Source organism: Jaculus jaculus, chromosome 14 (genome assembly GCF_020740685.1).
Source record: "Jaculus jaculus isolate mJacJac1 chromosome 14, mJacJac1.mat.Y.cur, whole genome shotgun sequence".
Classification (NCBI taxonomy): Eukaryota; Metazoa; Chordata; class Mammalia; order Rodentia; family Dipodidae; genus Jaculus; species Jaculus jaculus.
Genome location: NC_059115.1, coordinates 33,746,469 through 33,763,647, shown reverse-complemented (window position 1 = coordinate 33,763,647; position 17,179 = coordinate 33,746,469). Strand labels below are relative to the sequence as shown.

The following is a 17,179-nucleotide window of genomic DNA, read 5'->3' as shown; positions in this document are numbered from 1 at the left end:
ACATATCCCAGAACATTTTCATCACCCAATAAAAGAAACCCCATATTCTCATCATTCACTTCCCATTCCTTGCCATACCCTAGCAACTACTAATCTGTACTCACGCCTACAGGTCTGCTGATTTCATGTCAATGGCATCAGATAGTATATGGCTTTTTGTCAAGTGGCTTCTTTCTTTTAGAAAAATATATGGGGGCTGGAGAGATGGATTAGCAGTTAAGCGCTTGCCTGTGAAGCCTAAGGACCCTAGTTCGAGGCTTGATTCCTCAGGACCCACATTAGCCAGATGCACAAGGGGGCACACGTGTCTGGAGTTCGTTTGCAGTAGCTGGAGGCCCTGGCATGACCATTCTCTCTCTCTCTCTCTCTCTCTCTGCCTCTTTCTCTCTATCTGTCACTCTAAAATAAATAAAGAAAAAAGAAAAATATATGCAAAGTCCATCAGTGTTATAGTATGAATGCATACTCCATTTCTTTTTAGGGCAGAGTAATATTCTGTTTTATCTATATATTACATTTCATTTATCCATTCATCAGTTGATAGGCATTTCTAAGAGTTTTAGAGCTTCAGCTCTTACATTTAGGTTTCTGATGCCTTTTGAGTTGGCATTTGTATATAATGTGAGTAAGGCTCAAACTTCACTCATTTCTATGTACATAGCCAACTCATTAATTGAAAACACTATTCTTCCCCTAATAAAATTGTTGGCACCAGTTGGATAGTTAACTGGCCATTAATGGAAGTGCTCATACATGTACTCCGTACTCTGTTTCATTGCTCCATGCCTATTCAGAAGCCAGTACCACACAGTTGTAGTTTCTGCAGCTTTATAGTAGTTGTTTGAAAAGAAGGAAGGGTATCCAACAGCTTTCATTTTCAGTTTCCAGGACTTTTGGCTATTCTAGATTGTCTGCATTTCCTTAGGAATGTCAGGATCAGCATGTCAGCTTCTGAAGAAGCATCTAGGATGTTAATAAGGCTTTCCTCAAACCTCTGCAATGTTAAGTTTCTGAACTACAAACACAGATGTCTTTCCATTTAAGTTGTCTTCAATGTCCCACATGGTGTTCTGCAGCTTTCAGGGTACCAGTCTTATAACACCTTTGTTAACTGTATTCCAATTTTATTATTTCTGGTGATTTTATAAGTGGAATTGTCTGTCTGTGTGTATATGTGCATGTGTGTGTGCACGCACATATGTGGGGAGGCCAGAGGTCAACATGAGGTGTGTTCCTCCACCTTATTTTTTGAGACAGGCTCTCTCACTGAACTCAGAGCTCACCAATCCAGCTAGACTATGTACCCATCAATCCCCAGAGGTGCTGCTGCCTCTGCCTCGCAGGGCTGGGGTTTCAGGCAGCTGTGCCATGCTCACTGTTCACACAGGTGCTGGGTATCAAATGCAGGTCCTCCAGTTTGCATGGCCAGTACTTGACTGACTGAGCCATCTCCCCAGCCCCAAGTTGAATTGTTTCTTAAATTTACTTCCACAGGGTTATCAGTAGTATAAAGAAATATAATAGATTCTTGCACATTGATCTTGCCCCTGCAACCTCGCTAAAGCCATCTTCTAGTTCACATAAGGTTGCACGTATGTGTTCCTTATGATTTCCTAGGCATACAATATTGTCATCTACAAAGAGTTTGACTTCTTCCTTTGTTTCTTATTTCTCTTTCTTTTCCAAGTGCTTGTTAACATCACCTTCAACATGTTCAACCCAAATTTTCATTGTCTTCCTGTGTTAAATGTCTGCCTTCAGACATAATGGTCCCCAAGGATGCCAAGATATGTCCTCTTGGAGGCAAAATCCCTCCAGGGTCAGAAGGAAATTAGCGCCACCCTTCCAATTCATGGTCTCACTTCCCAGTCCTTATCCCAAGTCCAGCAAATGGAGTTTCCTGATCTAACTTGTCACTAATGCCTTTCACAAGACCTCACAATAAAAGAACAAAAAGGTGATGGAGAGAAAGTGCAGGTCCAGGGGGAAAGAGCCCACCCACAACCCAGGAGCCCTTGGGTCAGGGGAACAGAAGCACAGGTGGGAGCCCAGTCAAGGTCCAGAGAATCATATTACGGCTGAGTCACCCTATCATCTCCCACCACAGAGATGTTTCCCCACCCCAGGCAGCATCTGCCCCACACTCCAGCCACCCCAAGGGGGACTGGAGACATAAACTGATAGGCACCTTACATGGATCAGTGCACAGACACCAAGGGGCGGACTGCCCAGCCCACAGTCAGTCCTACCCAAGCCACAGGTGGCTGTGGCCCAGGCCTGTGGCTCATGCCGTGGAAGGCTGGGAGCAGCTCCTCTGGCTGGAGCTGCGGCGGCTCAGGACGAAAGTGGATGAGTTACTCTTCTTGCTAACACTCGTCTCCCCAGGCCGGCTGCCCTTCAGGTAGCTGGAGGAGCAGCACAGGAAACGTTGCACCAGTTCATGGAAGAGATGACCCGTGAAGAGCATGTAGATCCAAGGGTTGCAGCAGCTGTTGAGGCTGGCCAGGAGCATGGCAATGATAAAGGCGGAGGCTGCAGGGAGGGTGGAGAGAAGAGCAGATCGGAGAGGGAGAGTGAGTGCGGAGCCATGCCAGACCCGCCCAGTTTACGCGCTGTGGCCTGGATTGCCAGGGTGGTAAAGAGACAAAGTGTGTCTTCCTCCTATAGCCTTGCTCAGGGCATGATCCCCAATCTAACCAAGGCTCAGCATAGTCCTGGAATTGTTCCCTGGATGCTACAGGCCTCTCTCCCTCCACAGACATAGTACACATTGTGGTCACCTGTTCCTTCATCATTCACCCGAGGGGTGCTGAGTGCCTGCTACTGTGTGGAAGGACACCGAGGTAGCGTAGAGCTGCAGGCTCTCCTCGACACAGCCCAGCCTGTCCCAGAAGCTATCTCAGTAACTGCCTGAGAGGTCCCTGATCTTCACATAGAGACAAGGAGGGTTTCCAACTCTCCTGGAAGCCAGTGCCTGGTGTATAGTAAGCACCCAGCAAATGGTGGCTGCCATCAGACCATAGGTCACACACCAGGCCAGGCTCTAAAGACACAAAAGTAAACAAAATGAGAAGGACCATGAAAATATCTTACTCAAGTTACTTCATAGCAGAAAGGGTAAAAAAAAATAAATAAGTCTGGGGTTCTTGTTCTTGTAGTGGTCTTAAATTTGGTAACCGCAGAACCAGGAGGAGGGCTGTTTGGAGGCTCCAAAGGAAGGAAGGGGCAGAACTAAAGGCCCAGGATCGAGAAGTGACAAATTCTGGGACTTCCAGCAGGCAAGAGGCAGGAAAGAAGATGCTTGAAAGATGGAACCCTGGAAAGAAGGAGAGTCCACAGGTACCTGAGAGCCACTGGCAGTCTCTCTGTGTGACTGATTTCCCTTCACTCTGCTTCCTGCACTTACCACAAATTATTTAAGCCATGTTGCCCTTCCCAGTATCTAGCAAAACTGCCTGGGATAACAGATGAGTGGGAACAGACTTGGCAGGGAAAAGTATTATCCTTTCATAATGCTGTTTCCAAGGGAGCATGTGATCGCGCCAGGATCACGGATCATCAGTCTCTGCCTAGCACTGTCATAGCGGTACAGCATCCCAGGAGGGCTCCGTCCCCCAGTACACTTGCACTGCACAGGCCAAGTGAGAGGAGCTTAGACAAGGAAGGTGACCATCCCAAGGACACACAGAAAGGTAGCCTGGGTTCCTACCTTTATGTAATGAAGCCAGGTCCTTTAAAAAAATAGGTTTGAATTCTCACAAGTCTGGTTGGTTCCAGAGAACAAACCTTCTCTGGGAAATCACACACATATGTGGAGGGACAAATGACAACTTTCCTGTTCCCAAAAACAAATTCAGCATTGGCCAAGATGGAACAGCTCCTGCACTCCCCAGAGGGAACCAGAGCATCTCCTACCAGACCCACGTCCTTCTCAGCAGATGGGTCCCCAAATGCAAACTCAAGGTCAGCAGATTGGATTGCCAGCCAAAGCCTGCCTGTACTCTGTTTTTATAAATAAAGTTTTATCAGAACACAGCTCTGACCACGTTCACAGGCTTCTTGTGCACTAAGGACAAAGTAGAGCAGTTGTGTACAAGACCCCACAGGTGCACAATATTTTCCACCTGGCCCTTTACAGGGAAAGTCTGATAATTCTTCATGGGGTGCCTTATGAGGGGCACTGGGTGGGCTACAGACCACTTTTCCCCATAACAGTTAGTGGAATGGCATGGTGCCTTTGTTGCAGAGTCACCCAGAATTGGGTGTGAATCTGGCCCCATACTTGGGAGCTGTGTATTATCGAGGGAACTACTTAATCTTTCTTAACCTCACCTCCTCCATCTTTGAGATGGGAATCCTAAAAGCCCTCCTTCACAGGAAGGCTGCAAGTGTGCCTTAGGACTCTGGCCTCCTAAACAGCGAGCCCGGCCTCGCTCGCGTCAACAGTGCTGCTGCCAAGATAGGCACTTGGTAAGGTCACTCCTGCTATAACCCTGCGTGGGAAATAAGGGGGAGCAGGTGCTCCCTGGGCTGGGGTGGGTCCGCAAATGAGGTACCCTGGGTGAGGCCAAGAATAGAAAACACACTGGCTGAGCTTCTGGATGCTTCCCACCACATGGCAGCATCTGCCACTGAGTGGCTGCAGTGTGGCTCCTGGGCCAAGAAGGCCAACCAACATGACCTCCAGCCTGCAGCCTTCAGGGCAGAGTTGCCTTTCCTGCTAGCGTGTGAGTTTCTGGTAGGTTTAAGCACACCGTAAGATGGACCAGCTTGGGGGTGTGGCAGCTCTTCCAGATAACAAACAAGGTAGCATCACATACATGTGCCCGTGGCTCACGCTGTCCTCCTTGGGGTTCTGGACATATCTGAGCTTTGCTGCAGAATTCAAGGCCCATTTCCTGCAGAAGAGCATCAGCCCAGTCCCTACCCTGCACTGGCCATGCTGCGAACACCTGTGCAGCTGTCCTCACGGCCTTCTAGTCACCTGCAGTCAGCTGAGGTTCCAGGGCCACACCACTCCTAACGCTTTCCCACCCTGAGATTCTGGCCATGTCTACAGTCTTCTTGTACAATATGCCAGCAGCTGGGCTCTTGGGGCACTGAAAAGGTGAGTTGGACATGGTTGCTGCCTTCAAGCTGGTAGGGGTCACCGTGGTCCCCACCCTTCATGGCTTGGCACTCACTCCCCAGCTACCATGCCTTGGGGCCTCCCATGCAAGGACTCTGGCAGCCACATCCAACACATGTTCAAGTGCAGGTGTGCAAAGGCCAGGCACCTGGTCTGCATTCAGTCTTCCCTGCAGGGCCATGAAAGCTTGCTGTGAGCATGGCCTCCTTAATCCCACAGAGCAGAGCCACCATGGAGCCAGGGCAGAGAAAAAGCAGACCCCAAAGCCTAGGACGCAGATGTGCCAGAAAGAGGAGAGCGGGGAGGGAAGGAACAAGGAGTTCCAAACACAGCCGGCTCAGCAAGCCCTTGGGCCCAAATCCCTCTCCCTTCCACCTGGTCACTCTCTGAACCACATCTACCCTCTGAGTGCCACTTCTCTCATCTGTACAAAGGTCACGTGGGACACTGAGAAAATGGAAACATCTTCTAAAGTGTAAGGGATTTGTGAATGATGAGACGTTGGTGTTGCTGATAAAGGACAGGTCAGCTGTGGGGACTTATTAAAGCTTGAAGTTGGGGACTTCTGAGCACAGACCAATTAAAGAAACTGCCCTCTGTTCCTTTTTTACAGCACTTCTCAAAAATTGAAAAGGAAAAGAAGGGGCTGAAGAGATGGCTCAGTGGATGAGGCACTTGCCTGCAAAGCCCAACAATCAGAATTCAATTCCCTAGTACCCACATAAAGCCAGATGCACAGAGTAGCACATGCATCTGGAGATCATTTGCAGTGACTAAAGGCCCTGGCATGCCCATATTCATAGTCATATCCTCTCTCTTCTTGCAAATAAATAAAATGAAAATAAAAAAAAAAGAAAAATAGAGCTCCGGGCATGAGATGTTATTACAAAAAACTCATGATAATCCTCTGGGGAAAAATTTACCATGCCAGCAACCTGGGAAGCCCCCAAGGGTCTGGGGAGAAGGGTCACTAGGCAAACATGTAGACGAGTTTGATCCTCAGAACCCACGTAAAAGCTGGTTGTGGTGGTGCATGCCTGTCTTCCCAGTGCTGGGAAGGTGGATGGAGACAGGAAAACCACCAGGTCACGCTGGCTAGCCAGTCTACCTGAGTCAGCTCCAAGTTCACGTAAAGATCCTGCCTCAACAATTTGGTGGAGAGTGACTAATACCCACAACATTGACCTCTGGCCACCACACACATGCACACACCTACTTTAGCACACACATACATGAATATGCATGCACACGCCCATACACACCACTAACAGGCACACACATGCAGGCACATGCACGTGCACATGTGCACACTCACACAGAAATCCAAAAGGTTGATGCAAATACAATTAAGAGAGTCCAGGGACTTCAGAAGAGCCATTTTTCCTTTCAAATCTCATCTCCCACTCGCCTGCCAAAAAATAGATCAGGCCCTGGGCAAGTGCCCAGGCTGCTGTGGCTAGTCCCTGCCCATGAGAGAGGATGAGTGGGAGGCACTCGTTCACTTGCCTGCCTACTGGCCTCAGGCTTAGCACTTCCTGGAGAGAGCGAGGTTGTATGTCTGACTGTCCACTGGGTCCCAGCCAGCCAGCCAGGCCTGAGCCGGCACCAGGGGCCACAGAGTGCCCCCAAACTCCTGGTCTCAAGGGTGTGGGAAAGAGGGAGGGAAAAGATGAGCCCTGAACTAAATGGAGGTACAGCACTTGGAGGAGGTTTGGTGGGCTGGAGACCAGGGTGACCTTAACTGGGGCTCCTCTGTGCCTAATTAGGAGGTCTGGGCAGAAGTGGCCACCCACCACCCTGGAGCTGAGAGCCCACTGTATGTTTGCCCAGTGCCATGAGTCATGTATAGGGCAGGAGGCAGAGGTCACCGGTGAACAGCGCGTGCCAGGCATTCCATCCCCAGCAGCCCAGCTTTACTCACACCCCAAGAACTCTCCCCTTCAGACTTCCCGACACTCCTTCCACCCTGAACTGAGGTCCCAGATTAGCTCAGGACAGCTGACAGGCAGCTGGCCAGGCCCTCCAGGCTGTGCTTTTCCTAAGGCACTCACACGATTCAGACTTGCAGCCCACCTGAGTCAGTGCCGCAGCCACTGGAGAAGACACTGCGGGGGAAGCCAGCCACTTGGGCAAGGCCTGTCCTGAACTGTGCAGAACTGGCGACAAGCTCTCTTCCTACAGGACCCAGGAGGTATGTGGCAGCTGGCCCAGGGAAGGCTTTTCAATCTTTTAAATTTTATTTATTAGAGAGAGTATGACAGAGAAAGAAAGAGGCAGAGAGAGAAAGAGAATGGGCACACCAGGGCTTCCAGCTGCTGCAAATGAGCTCCAGATGCATGTGCCACCTTGTGCATCTGGCTTATGTGGTTATTGAGGAAACAAACCTCATTCCTTATGATTTTCAGGCAAATAATAACTGGTGAGCCATCTCTCCAGTCCCAGGGAAGGTTTTTCAAATATTTTGATTAATTCTCAAGAGAGAGATAGAGAAATGAGAGACAGATACAGAGAAAGAATGGGCATGCTAGGGGCTCCAGCCACTGCAAACAAACTCTAGACACATGCTAAGCCATCTCTTCAGTCCCTCCCAAGGAAAGCATTTTAAAATATTATTTCTAAGCATATGCTTATATGAAGATAGTGTCCCAACACCAGTCCAAGCACAGGATGCTGCTGCAAAGCCCACAGCTTTACAACTGTGATTGTTCTAGAACTCGCAGCAGTGCGTCCAGCCCCTGCTCTGCAAGGGTGAGAGGAGGAGCCGGTCTGGGCTACAGAAGTTAAAATGAGCTTCTCTCTGCACTCCAGACATATCCAATTTGATTGGCCTTGTTAATCAGGTCCTGCATGACTCACATACAATTGAGCTTGGGAAGCATCTTTCCAATGAGCCCCACTTGTCTGGGTAGACAACAGGGGATAAGATGAAGTAACTGTCCCCTGTTCTCAACACACAACTATGCTCCTGCTTCTTGCATAGTGAGCTTCTAGTCTGCCTTCAAAACCTTTTCCAAGTACTGCCTCCTCTTTGAAACCCTCTTGGTGTTTTTCCCCCAGGAAGAATCAAGTAATCCCTCCTCACAGCATTCACATTACATGATAAATAAAGCCTTCCGGGACGGCATCATCTCATCGTGCTTATTTTTGTTTATGCTCCCTGGCTGGGGACTTGATCCCTTCTGTGGCTCTGTCCCTGGCTACAAGCAGAGACTGGAAAGTAGGAAGAGGTCGATAAGGACTGACCTGAATTGAAGCATGAAATTAGCAGACTGGCCGTCCTGATAAATCAACCACCTCTGCTAACATGCAGGAAAGGAAAAAGACCATCTCTCTGCCTGACGACAGGAAACGGCCTGCTAACAAAGTGACTGGACTCAACAGATCCTCTCCAGGAAAATGAAGTTCACACAGACATTCAAGGTCAAGTAGAAGGAAACAGAATGAGCGGCAGTGACTGGTCAGCATGAGGCACGGTCACAGAGGGCGGAGTCCTAGAATGGAAGCTTAAGCAGCCAGCTGAGCAGTGGAGGAGCGCAGAGAGGCCGGGTGCAGGAGCACAGTGTCCAGGAGCTCTGTACACTCGCTCTCCTTCACGTACGGGTCCAGGCTGGGCACTGCAGCCAAAGCTGAGCCTGCCCCACCAGGCTCCCCACTGCCTAGGGACAAGGCACTGCATCTGTGACCTATCGCCCCACTTGTCCCCAGTACCCCTGGGCCATCTGGCCACCACCTCACTGCCACCCTCGCCACTTTGCCACCCTGGCTCTCAAAACCATTCCCATGCCCTCAATGGCACTGGCTCCCAGAGCCCCAGCACTTGCTAACATGTACCTCTCATTTGACAGAAGCAATCCTCTCGTATGCATATCCCACCTTCCTGGCTCTATTTTCAACCCCGGAGACTGAGCTCCAGGGAGGGCTGGCCACCAGCCCAGGGTCTGGCTGCTGGTCCACCAGATTCACAGTGGGGTATAAAAGCCAGATCTTAGCCTGCCAGGAAGTGCAGTGTCCCTGGTCGAGCTCTGAGGGTGGCCTTAGCCTTACTGCCCATATGCATGCAGCCAGATGCTGGCCAGGGAGTCGGGGGCCCTTGTCAATTCCCCTCCCTGGAGATCTGATATTCAGAGTGGAGCTATGAGGGCAGGACCCCCCAGATGACACACAGGTACTAACTTCTTGCCTGTAGAATGCTGCACTTACCTTCACAGAGAAACAGGAAGGATTCGTGGTGCTGGCAGTGATGGAGGCTGCCATGTCCAGCTATTCGGGATGCGCACTGCAGAGCTCTTCAGAGCATCCCTTGCACAGACCATGAAAGGTATCCTTGGAGTTGTGCCATGGGCAGGCTGGCCAGAGAGCCATCACCCACTCACTTGGTGGTATTAGGTTAGGTCAGACCTCCACAGCAGCTCAACCCCTGGCCCCGAACCAGGCACGTCCTGCTCCTTTTCAGACACTTGGCAATGTCTAGAGACATTTTCAGTGGTGACAAGTGACAGGGGGTCCTAGTATGGCCTGTGGTTGATCTAGGGATGCTGCTTAGCACCCCACAATGCATAGGATAGCTGCCTGAGAATCACGTACACCTGCATGGATACATATACACATGTGCACACACATACACACGATCCAGCACAAAGTGGATGGCTAGATGAAGGGTCATACTTCAAACCAAGAAGGAGGTGACAAATACAAAGCAAAGTCCTGATGGTGAGGTGCTACAGCTAAGGTGGTAAGGGCTGTAGGGCTGTCCCCGGGCACTTGGATATTTCAATAAGCCAAGATGTCAGGACGATGGGGCAGAAAGGGAATGTTAGCTCTGCTCCTGTGGGTCTTCAGTGAGGCCCAGACCCAGCTTTGCTTTTCCTCTCTCTCTCTCTCTCCCTCTCTCCCTCCCTCCCTCTCTCTCTCTCTCTCCCTCCCTCTCCCCTCTGTGGATATGTGTATTAACTTGGTGCCCCATGCACTTGCCTGCAGCGAGGGGCACTCACTTGCAACAGCCAGAGTTGATCTTGAGAGTGCAGCTCCATCCCCCCTTCTTGTCTGAGCAGGGTCTTCCTACAATGGAGCTTGCTGCATCTCACAAGCCCAGAAGGAATTCCCTGCTCTCTGATCCCTCTGCAGGATTGGGGCTGCAGGTGCACGTGGCTGTTCCCAGCTGTTTATTGGGTTCTAGAGATTCCAACTCAGGTGGTCTCAGGCCCCCTAAGCCCTCAGACTTGCACGGGTAGTGCACTTAACCACTGAGCCATCTGTCTGGCTCCTGAAACCAGCTTTTTGACAAGTGCCCCAAGAGCTCCTGGCACCAACGGCAGCAGATATCCTTGGGGAAATGCCCGCCCCTGTACAGGGGAAGGGGTGGCACAGGGTCCAGAGGCCAGACCCTGGCTCACTATTGACTCTACACAGATCTTGAGCAGTGGTGTCTGGAATCTCAGCAGACAGACTGGGCCCCAACCTTGCTAAGTTTGGTGAGGACCAGAGACAGCCCAGCACACACAGGTGACCCATGAGTGGGTGTTCACCTAACTCCTCACTTTGTCCAAATTGATACCCAGATAGGGTGTCTCAGTCCATCACAAGATAGAGATGGCTGAGATGGGAATGGCCAAAGCCCAGAGTCCATTGACAGACCCAATCTTACAGGTGGCAACAGGACCAGGTCTCTGGGAAGGACTCTTGCTCCTTTGTTGCTGTCATCAACATCAGGTAGGCAGGGCCTGATATCCCTACAGATCATTCAGAGTCAAGGTAAGTTCTCTCCTAGCCCCAAAATGAGGAGTGAGCCTTTGGGGAACCCTCAACTGTCAGTGTAAGGTGGTGAGGTCAAGGCGGGCAGAATGTAGTCACAGGCCAGCTTCTGCAGACAGCATGCCATGGCCCAGCTTCAGCTGAGCACCCCCAGATCCACAGCCTTCATGCCCTCTGCTTTATGAGCTCGTTGCCCCTCAGCCAACTCAGACCCATCAAATGGAGAAAAGGACAGAGCAAAGCCTCACCCTGCTTGGTTTATGCTTCTCATCAGACTTTGGGAGGTAAAGAGGATGAAGTCACCCTGCAACAAAACCCAGGGGAAACATGGGCAGTAGCCCAAAGCCTCCATGTGCTCTCAGCCACCCCTTTAGCAAGAGTCTGGCCAGGAACCATCCATGTAATTATGATTTATACCCAGCAGGGCCAAGCTGGAGTGTGCTCTGGCTCCAAAAGGGAAGAACCTTCCCAGTACTCCTCTGCTTGATTTCTCTGCTACTCACCACAAGATTGTGTTACCTGAAGACTAAGCCCCTTTGAGGTTCCCCCGCTGTAGGTACAGTATTTGAGAGAAAGAAGGTGGACAGTGACACTGGAGAGCAACAGAGCCACAGAAACACAGGGCTGGGCGAATCCTTCTACAGACGAGACACAGGTTCCCATGAGCTCCACCTTTCTCCTGGCCCAGCATGCTGCAGGTGCTAGGGTACCCCAGTGACGGGCTGCTCACTCCTACTGGTGACCAGTTCAATGGCTTAGAAAGCCTGCCTCCCCAAGTCCAGCTCTTCAAATGCATCCTGCCTCATTTCCTGCTCCCCTTTCACATTCCATGCATTTGGCAATTGGGCATTGGTTGCACCTTCAGTGAGTATCCAGTGCTGGGTTGGACATCAAGTATGTGCCAGCAAGCAGGGTAGACAGCTGTGGACAAGGGCACCTCTTGCCTTACTCACAGACACAAGCTTTTCACTCTCCCCCTCCCACCCCTACACACCATCTCTTGTCTAGTAGGCCTTGTTACCCCCCTCCACCCAGGGCTCCAGGGGAAAACACCCTCACTGCCTCCATCAGGGATGGCTTCTAAGATTCTCATGGTCAATGCCAACTTGCCAACAAAGGCTTGTAAAAATAGAATGAGGTGGCAGGGAGGCAATGATGCTGGTCCATTAGCCACAGCACTTCACCCCGTTACAAGCCCACTGAATGGGCTCTGCTGCCCTGACCATCCAGGGCTGAGCTGTGGCTCGGGGAGGTGGGCAGCTCAAGGCACAGAAGTGACAAAATGGCAGAACAGTCTTCATGCTCGGGCCACATGTGGCAAATTGCCCCCACTTGCCCTGCAGAAGAACTGGGGCTCCCTACCATCTCTTGCAGTGTCTCTGCAGTGGAGGTCTCCTGGTCTCTCAGACCCTTCCTCACGCCTGTGACAGTCAACACACGAGAGAAAAGAGCCCTGTTCTTCCTCAGAGTCACAGACTGCTCAACTGTGAAGTCTAGGAGCAACCAGAAGCTTCCTTTACTGCAGGCCAACTGAGAAAGGTGCCGCATTACCCTCCACATGCACAGTGTACTGCAGTGAAACCCCAGCTTGCAGCCAGCCTCCAGGCCACCCCAGACCCTCACTGGCTTCTATGATTCCCAGAGAGAGCCTGGTTGCTGCTGTAAAGGAAAGGGACTGTGCACTCACTCCGTGTCCCCAGCACATCCTCCCACCCAGCCTCAGATGTTCCTCTGGGTTGTTCAAGGCCAAGTGGGTGCAAGGGCATGTGTTCCTCTGAGCTCATGTCCACCCTGACCCTTGAAGTCCCGAGGCCAAGGCTGGAGACAACCAGCTGGCAGCCAGAGCTTTAGTTCTCCCTCTGTGCCCAGGAGCCTCTCATGTGGCCTTGTGATCCTGGCAGTGCATGGACAAGGGGGCACCCTGGCCGCAGTAGTGTCAGAAACCCCCCCTGGGTTACTCTCTAGTCATGGTCTTCTCCCCACCTGCACAGAATGCCAGGGAGACCAAGAGAAGCTTGGAGGACTTTTCCTGCTCTGGGAATGACTTTAGCAGCAAAGAAGCCAGGAACCAGATGTTATAAAAGCCCACAGCTTCCTGCCCTTAGCTTGAGACTGAAGTTTTTACCCACAGTGAGAGAGAACAGCCCTATAAGCCTCAAAGATGCTGGCCTCACCCCAGTGTCTGTCTGTCTGTCTCTGTCTCTGTCTCTGTCTCTGTCTCTGTCTCTGTCTCTCTCTCTCATGCACATATGCACACATGCATAAACACACACTTTTAAAGCCCAGTTAAGTCTGAAGCTTCATGATTACACCCTGTGAAGTGGCGTATACCCTCATTCTCAGGAAGAACAGAAAGTGAGAGGGAGGTGAGACAAAAGAAAGCCATGAGAGAGGGTGGGAATGGAAAGAAAGAGGCAGAAAAATCACAAGATGGGTGGAAGAGATGATGGGACTGAAGGACAGTCATCAACCTAAAAGCCAGACACTAATTATCCAGGGACAAAGGGGCCCCTCAGCCAGTGTCTCAGAGCTGCTAAGTGCATGGGCACTGGGTCCCACCCAGATGTGCTCTATGGGGTATCCCTCTCACTTCCTTAGCAGTTGGCATTCACACTCCAGCTGTGAGGCTGGTCTCTTTGGTTACTGCTAAGCAAAAAGGTGTGACCCAGGCCTTACTCAGAATCTTCCACACTGGCTTCTGTCCACCCTTCCCAGCTCCTGAATCATGGAACTTTCATAAAAGGCCTCATGCAGGAAACCTCAAGTTAAGCTGCTGCTCTGCCCAAATCTGCTGTGTGACTCCTTACAAATGCCTTCTCCTTTCTGGGCCTGGAACACTCTATAAAGTGTGACCAGGGACCACATGCTGCAGTCAGGCTGACTCGCCAAGTCCTCATGACAATCTTTACCTTGCGTACCACATGTCCTCAATAAATGTCCAATGACACGTGTCCTGGCCACTATAGAGCCCGCTGGGAGTGCGTGGTAAAGCCAGGAGTTTGGTTTCTGGAAGGCACCAAAACAAAGCCATCAAAGGAAATGCAGATCATCTCTACTGTGATTTCAGGCTCCCAGGGTGGTGGCTTTGTGATCATTGGGAGCAGGACATTTGAACCGTCTGGAGGTAGAAAGGCAGGGTTCCTGAGTGTTCTTTGACAAGCTTGTGAGGCAAGTGGAGGTCTCTCTAGATGTGTGCTGCACTGCTCCCCCAAAGAAAGGTGTGCAGCAGTGTGTTCCCCCACCCCTGTGATCAGTGCCTCTGCTCTTTCTAGATAAACTACTGAAGTAGTGGCAGGAGTGAGGGGGCTGACTGGCTGTGTGATACTCCTTGGAGGCCACCGCCCAGAACCAGCTATAAGTTCCAGAGCTCTGGAGTATTGTTTCCCCAGGCTCCTTCCCCAGGATGTCCACTCGTCCCCTCCTCCTGGCCTTGTGATAGACACAGGCCACCACCCTATAATCTCTGTGGGTCTCCAAAGTGGAGCTCACACAAGCCTGAGCACCCTCCCTGCCCTCTTCTCTCTACCCCAAGGCCAAGGCTCAGTCCCGGGCACTCCAGCCCTGCTCAGGGCACCTTGTGGTACTTACCTCCCTATCACCTCCACCAGATATGAGGGGCACCAGGGTTTGATTTCACCGCCCCCAGAGGGCCCAAGAGACACCTTTCAGCTGTATATCAATAAACTGCCCTCTTCCTGAGGAGCCACATCCAACCTTGATCTCATGGATCCAGACAGACTGGAATTTAAAGTAGAAGTTCAATAGAAAGAGAAGTTTAGGGGCTGGAGAGATGGCTCAGTTGAGGTTTTGCTTGCCTGCAAAGCCTAACAACCCAGATTCAGTTCCCCAGCACCCACGTGAAGCCAGATGCACAAAGTGGCACATACACCTGAAGTTCATTTGCAGTGGCTGCAGGCCCTGGCACACTCATTTTCTCTGTCTGTCTCTCTTCTATCTCTCTTTCTCCACTTGCAAATAAAAAAAAAAATACTTTAAAGTGAACTTAAAGAAGACAGAGGCTGAGCCTGGATGAATTGGAAACCTACTTTCAGCCTGGCTCACTGCGAGGAAAGACAACCACTTGCTCAGTTTCTCCTCCACAGTAAGGACCTACAGTCCGTAAGCTGGCCAAGGCCTGTGCTGGTAACTTGACCTGCATTTTCTCATCTCATTCCCCTATCACCTAGTGGCAGGTGGTGCATTTGTCATTATTTCCGCGTTGCAGAGGATGGATGAAGTTGTGGAAGCTCGGGGAGTTTAGCTGCCCAGGCTCTACTGGCCAGGGGATGACGGCGCTGCAGGAGATCCCAGAGCCCTGGAGGTGTGGCAACCCTGGAATTAGAGCCTGGCCCACCGCCCTCCCTGTCTCCACCCTCGCTACCTTCCTTGGGTGCGTCGGTGTCCCAGACGCTCCACATCTGCACGAAGAAGAACGGCGTCCAGCACACGATGAAGGCCAACACGATGATGAAGGTCATCTTCACCGTGCGGATCTTGGCCTTGGAGATGAGCTTGACGCTGCTGACCCGGGCCAGCGCCGCGCGTCCCCCGCCGCCGACCGCCGCGCCCTCGGCTGCCGCCGCCGTCTTGAGCCGCAGGTTCTGCCAGATCTTGAAGCTGATGAGGCCGTAGCAGGCGGCCAGCACGATGACCGGCACGATGTAGACTGCGAGCGTGATCCACGTGACGTAGGCCTTGGGGCCCCAGGGCTGGATGAAGACCGCCCAGCAGTCAAAGACGCCGTCGGCCACCTCGCGCAGCGAGAAGATGTGCACCTGTGGCGCGCTGGCCACCAAGCAGCCGAGCCACGTGGCCAGCACCGCCAGGCGGTCGGTGCGGCGGCGCAGCGAGCGCAGCGGCTGGCAGATGGCCAGGCAGCGGTCGAGCGACATGAGCAGCAGCAGGTAGGTGGAGGCGAACATGCCCACCACCTGCAGGTACTTGACCAGGCGGCACAGCAGGTCGGGCCCGTAGAAGCGGAAGGTGATGTCCCACAGCAGCTGCGGCAGCACCTGGAACACGGCCACCACCAGGTCGGCGATGCTCAGGTGCTTCATGAAGAAGAAGAGGCGCGAGTGCTTGTGGCGCGTGGTGCGCAGCGCCAGGAGCACGCACGCGTTGCCGCTCAGCGCCAGGAACAGGATGAGGCACAGCACCGCCACCTCCACGCGCGCCAGCGCCTCGTTGCGCCGCGGCGGCCCGGCCGTGCGGTTGCCCTCGGCCCCGGGCGGCGGGGCGCTCGCGGGGTGCCCCTGGGCGCTCCAGTTGGCCGCCAGCGAGCCTTCCATGACCGCCGAGTCGCTCAGGGCGCGTCCTGCGGGGCGGGGCCCGGTGCGCCCTCCAGGGGTATCGGAGGGGACCGGGGTGGGCTCGGCGCCGGGATCCTCGGGGGCTGCCCGCCCTGTTCCGCCCTGAAACACACGGAGAGATCCGTAAGAAAGCTCGCTCGCCTTTCACGCGAGTGGGACGCACTTCCTGGGAATCCCCGAACGCCCGCCACCCCAAATTGTGAGATTTGAGGTCCTCCCCGCTCTGAGCCCCGTAGGTGCGCTCAGTCCTCCATCCAAGGGAGCAAGGATGCCTGAAGAGGGTCAGCCGCTCTTCCCCGGGAAAAAGGGGAGGGTCGTAACCAACTGCCTTCCCCCGGACTACGACTCCCCACCAGCCTCTGCCCCCAGAGACCCCTCAAAGCCTGTCCGCAGGATCCCCGAGCCAGTGCCAGTCCTGGGAAGCGTTACTCCGGCACTTGCTCCCAAGCCCCGCAAGACCACCATCTCCTACCTCCCGCTCCCGGGGAACTTCCGCGGGCTGCTGGCTGGCTGGGGACTCCGCTCCCGCGACCACTCCCGGAGCCACCGCCGCCCCAAGAGACGGACCCCCGGGGTGGACGCTTCCCTTGGGAATCTCGCCCCGCCCAGCAGCCCCAAACGGTGCCCAGCACCGACAGCCAGGGGCTCCGCCTCTCACTCCCGGCCTGTCACTGGTCACCCTCTCGGAGCACCCCCACGCCCCTCGGGGGCCGCGCCCACTCCCACCCCCACGACTCTACAGTCCCTGCCGTCAGGTGTCCCCTGCGCAGGACCCAGCTACCTGAGCCAAGCCCGTAGGTTAGCCCAAACTTGGCTCGCCCAGGAAGTTGCACTGCAGCCGATGGCCTCAAAGACGTGTGCGTCCTCCGCCGGTGGCATCCACCGCGTCACTGCGCGGAGGACTCTTTGGAATCCCCGAGCCCGCAGCTTTGCAGGTGGCTGGATGGGGACCAGAGGCGAGCCAGGAGCGCCACCGAGGCGGTGCGCGCGT

At 53.1% G+C, this 17,179-nt stretch overlaps 1 protein-coding gene across 1 annotated transcript; it reads right to left on the bottom strand.

The window, feature by feature from the left end:
• Window positions 1-329: 329 nt before the first annotated feature.
• On the bottom strand, window positions 330-16,167 carry Oxtr (oxytocin receptor). The gene is made up of 2 exons (XM_004651480.2): window positions 15,261-16,167; window positions 330-2,532 (listed from the first exon to the last, which is right to left on the bottom strand). The coding sequence occupies exons 1-2, from the start codon at window positions 16,165-16,167 to the stop codon at window positions 2,285-2,287; spliced, it is 1,155 nt and encodes a 384-aa protein (XP_004651537.2). The 3' UTR covers window positions 330-2,284.
• Window positions 16,168-17,179: the final 1,012 nt, after the last annotated feature.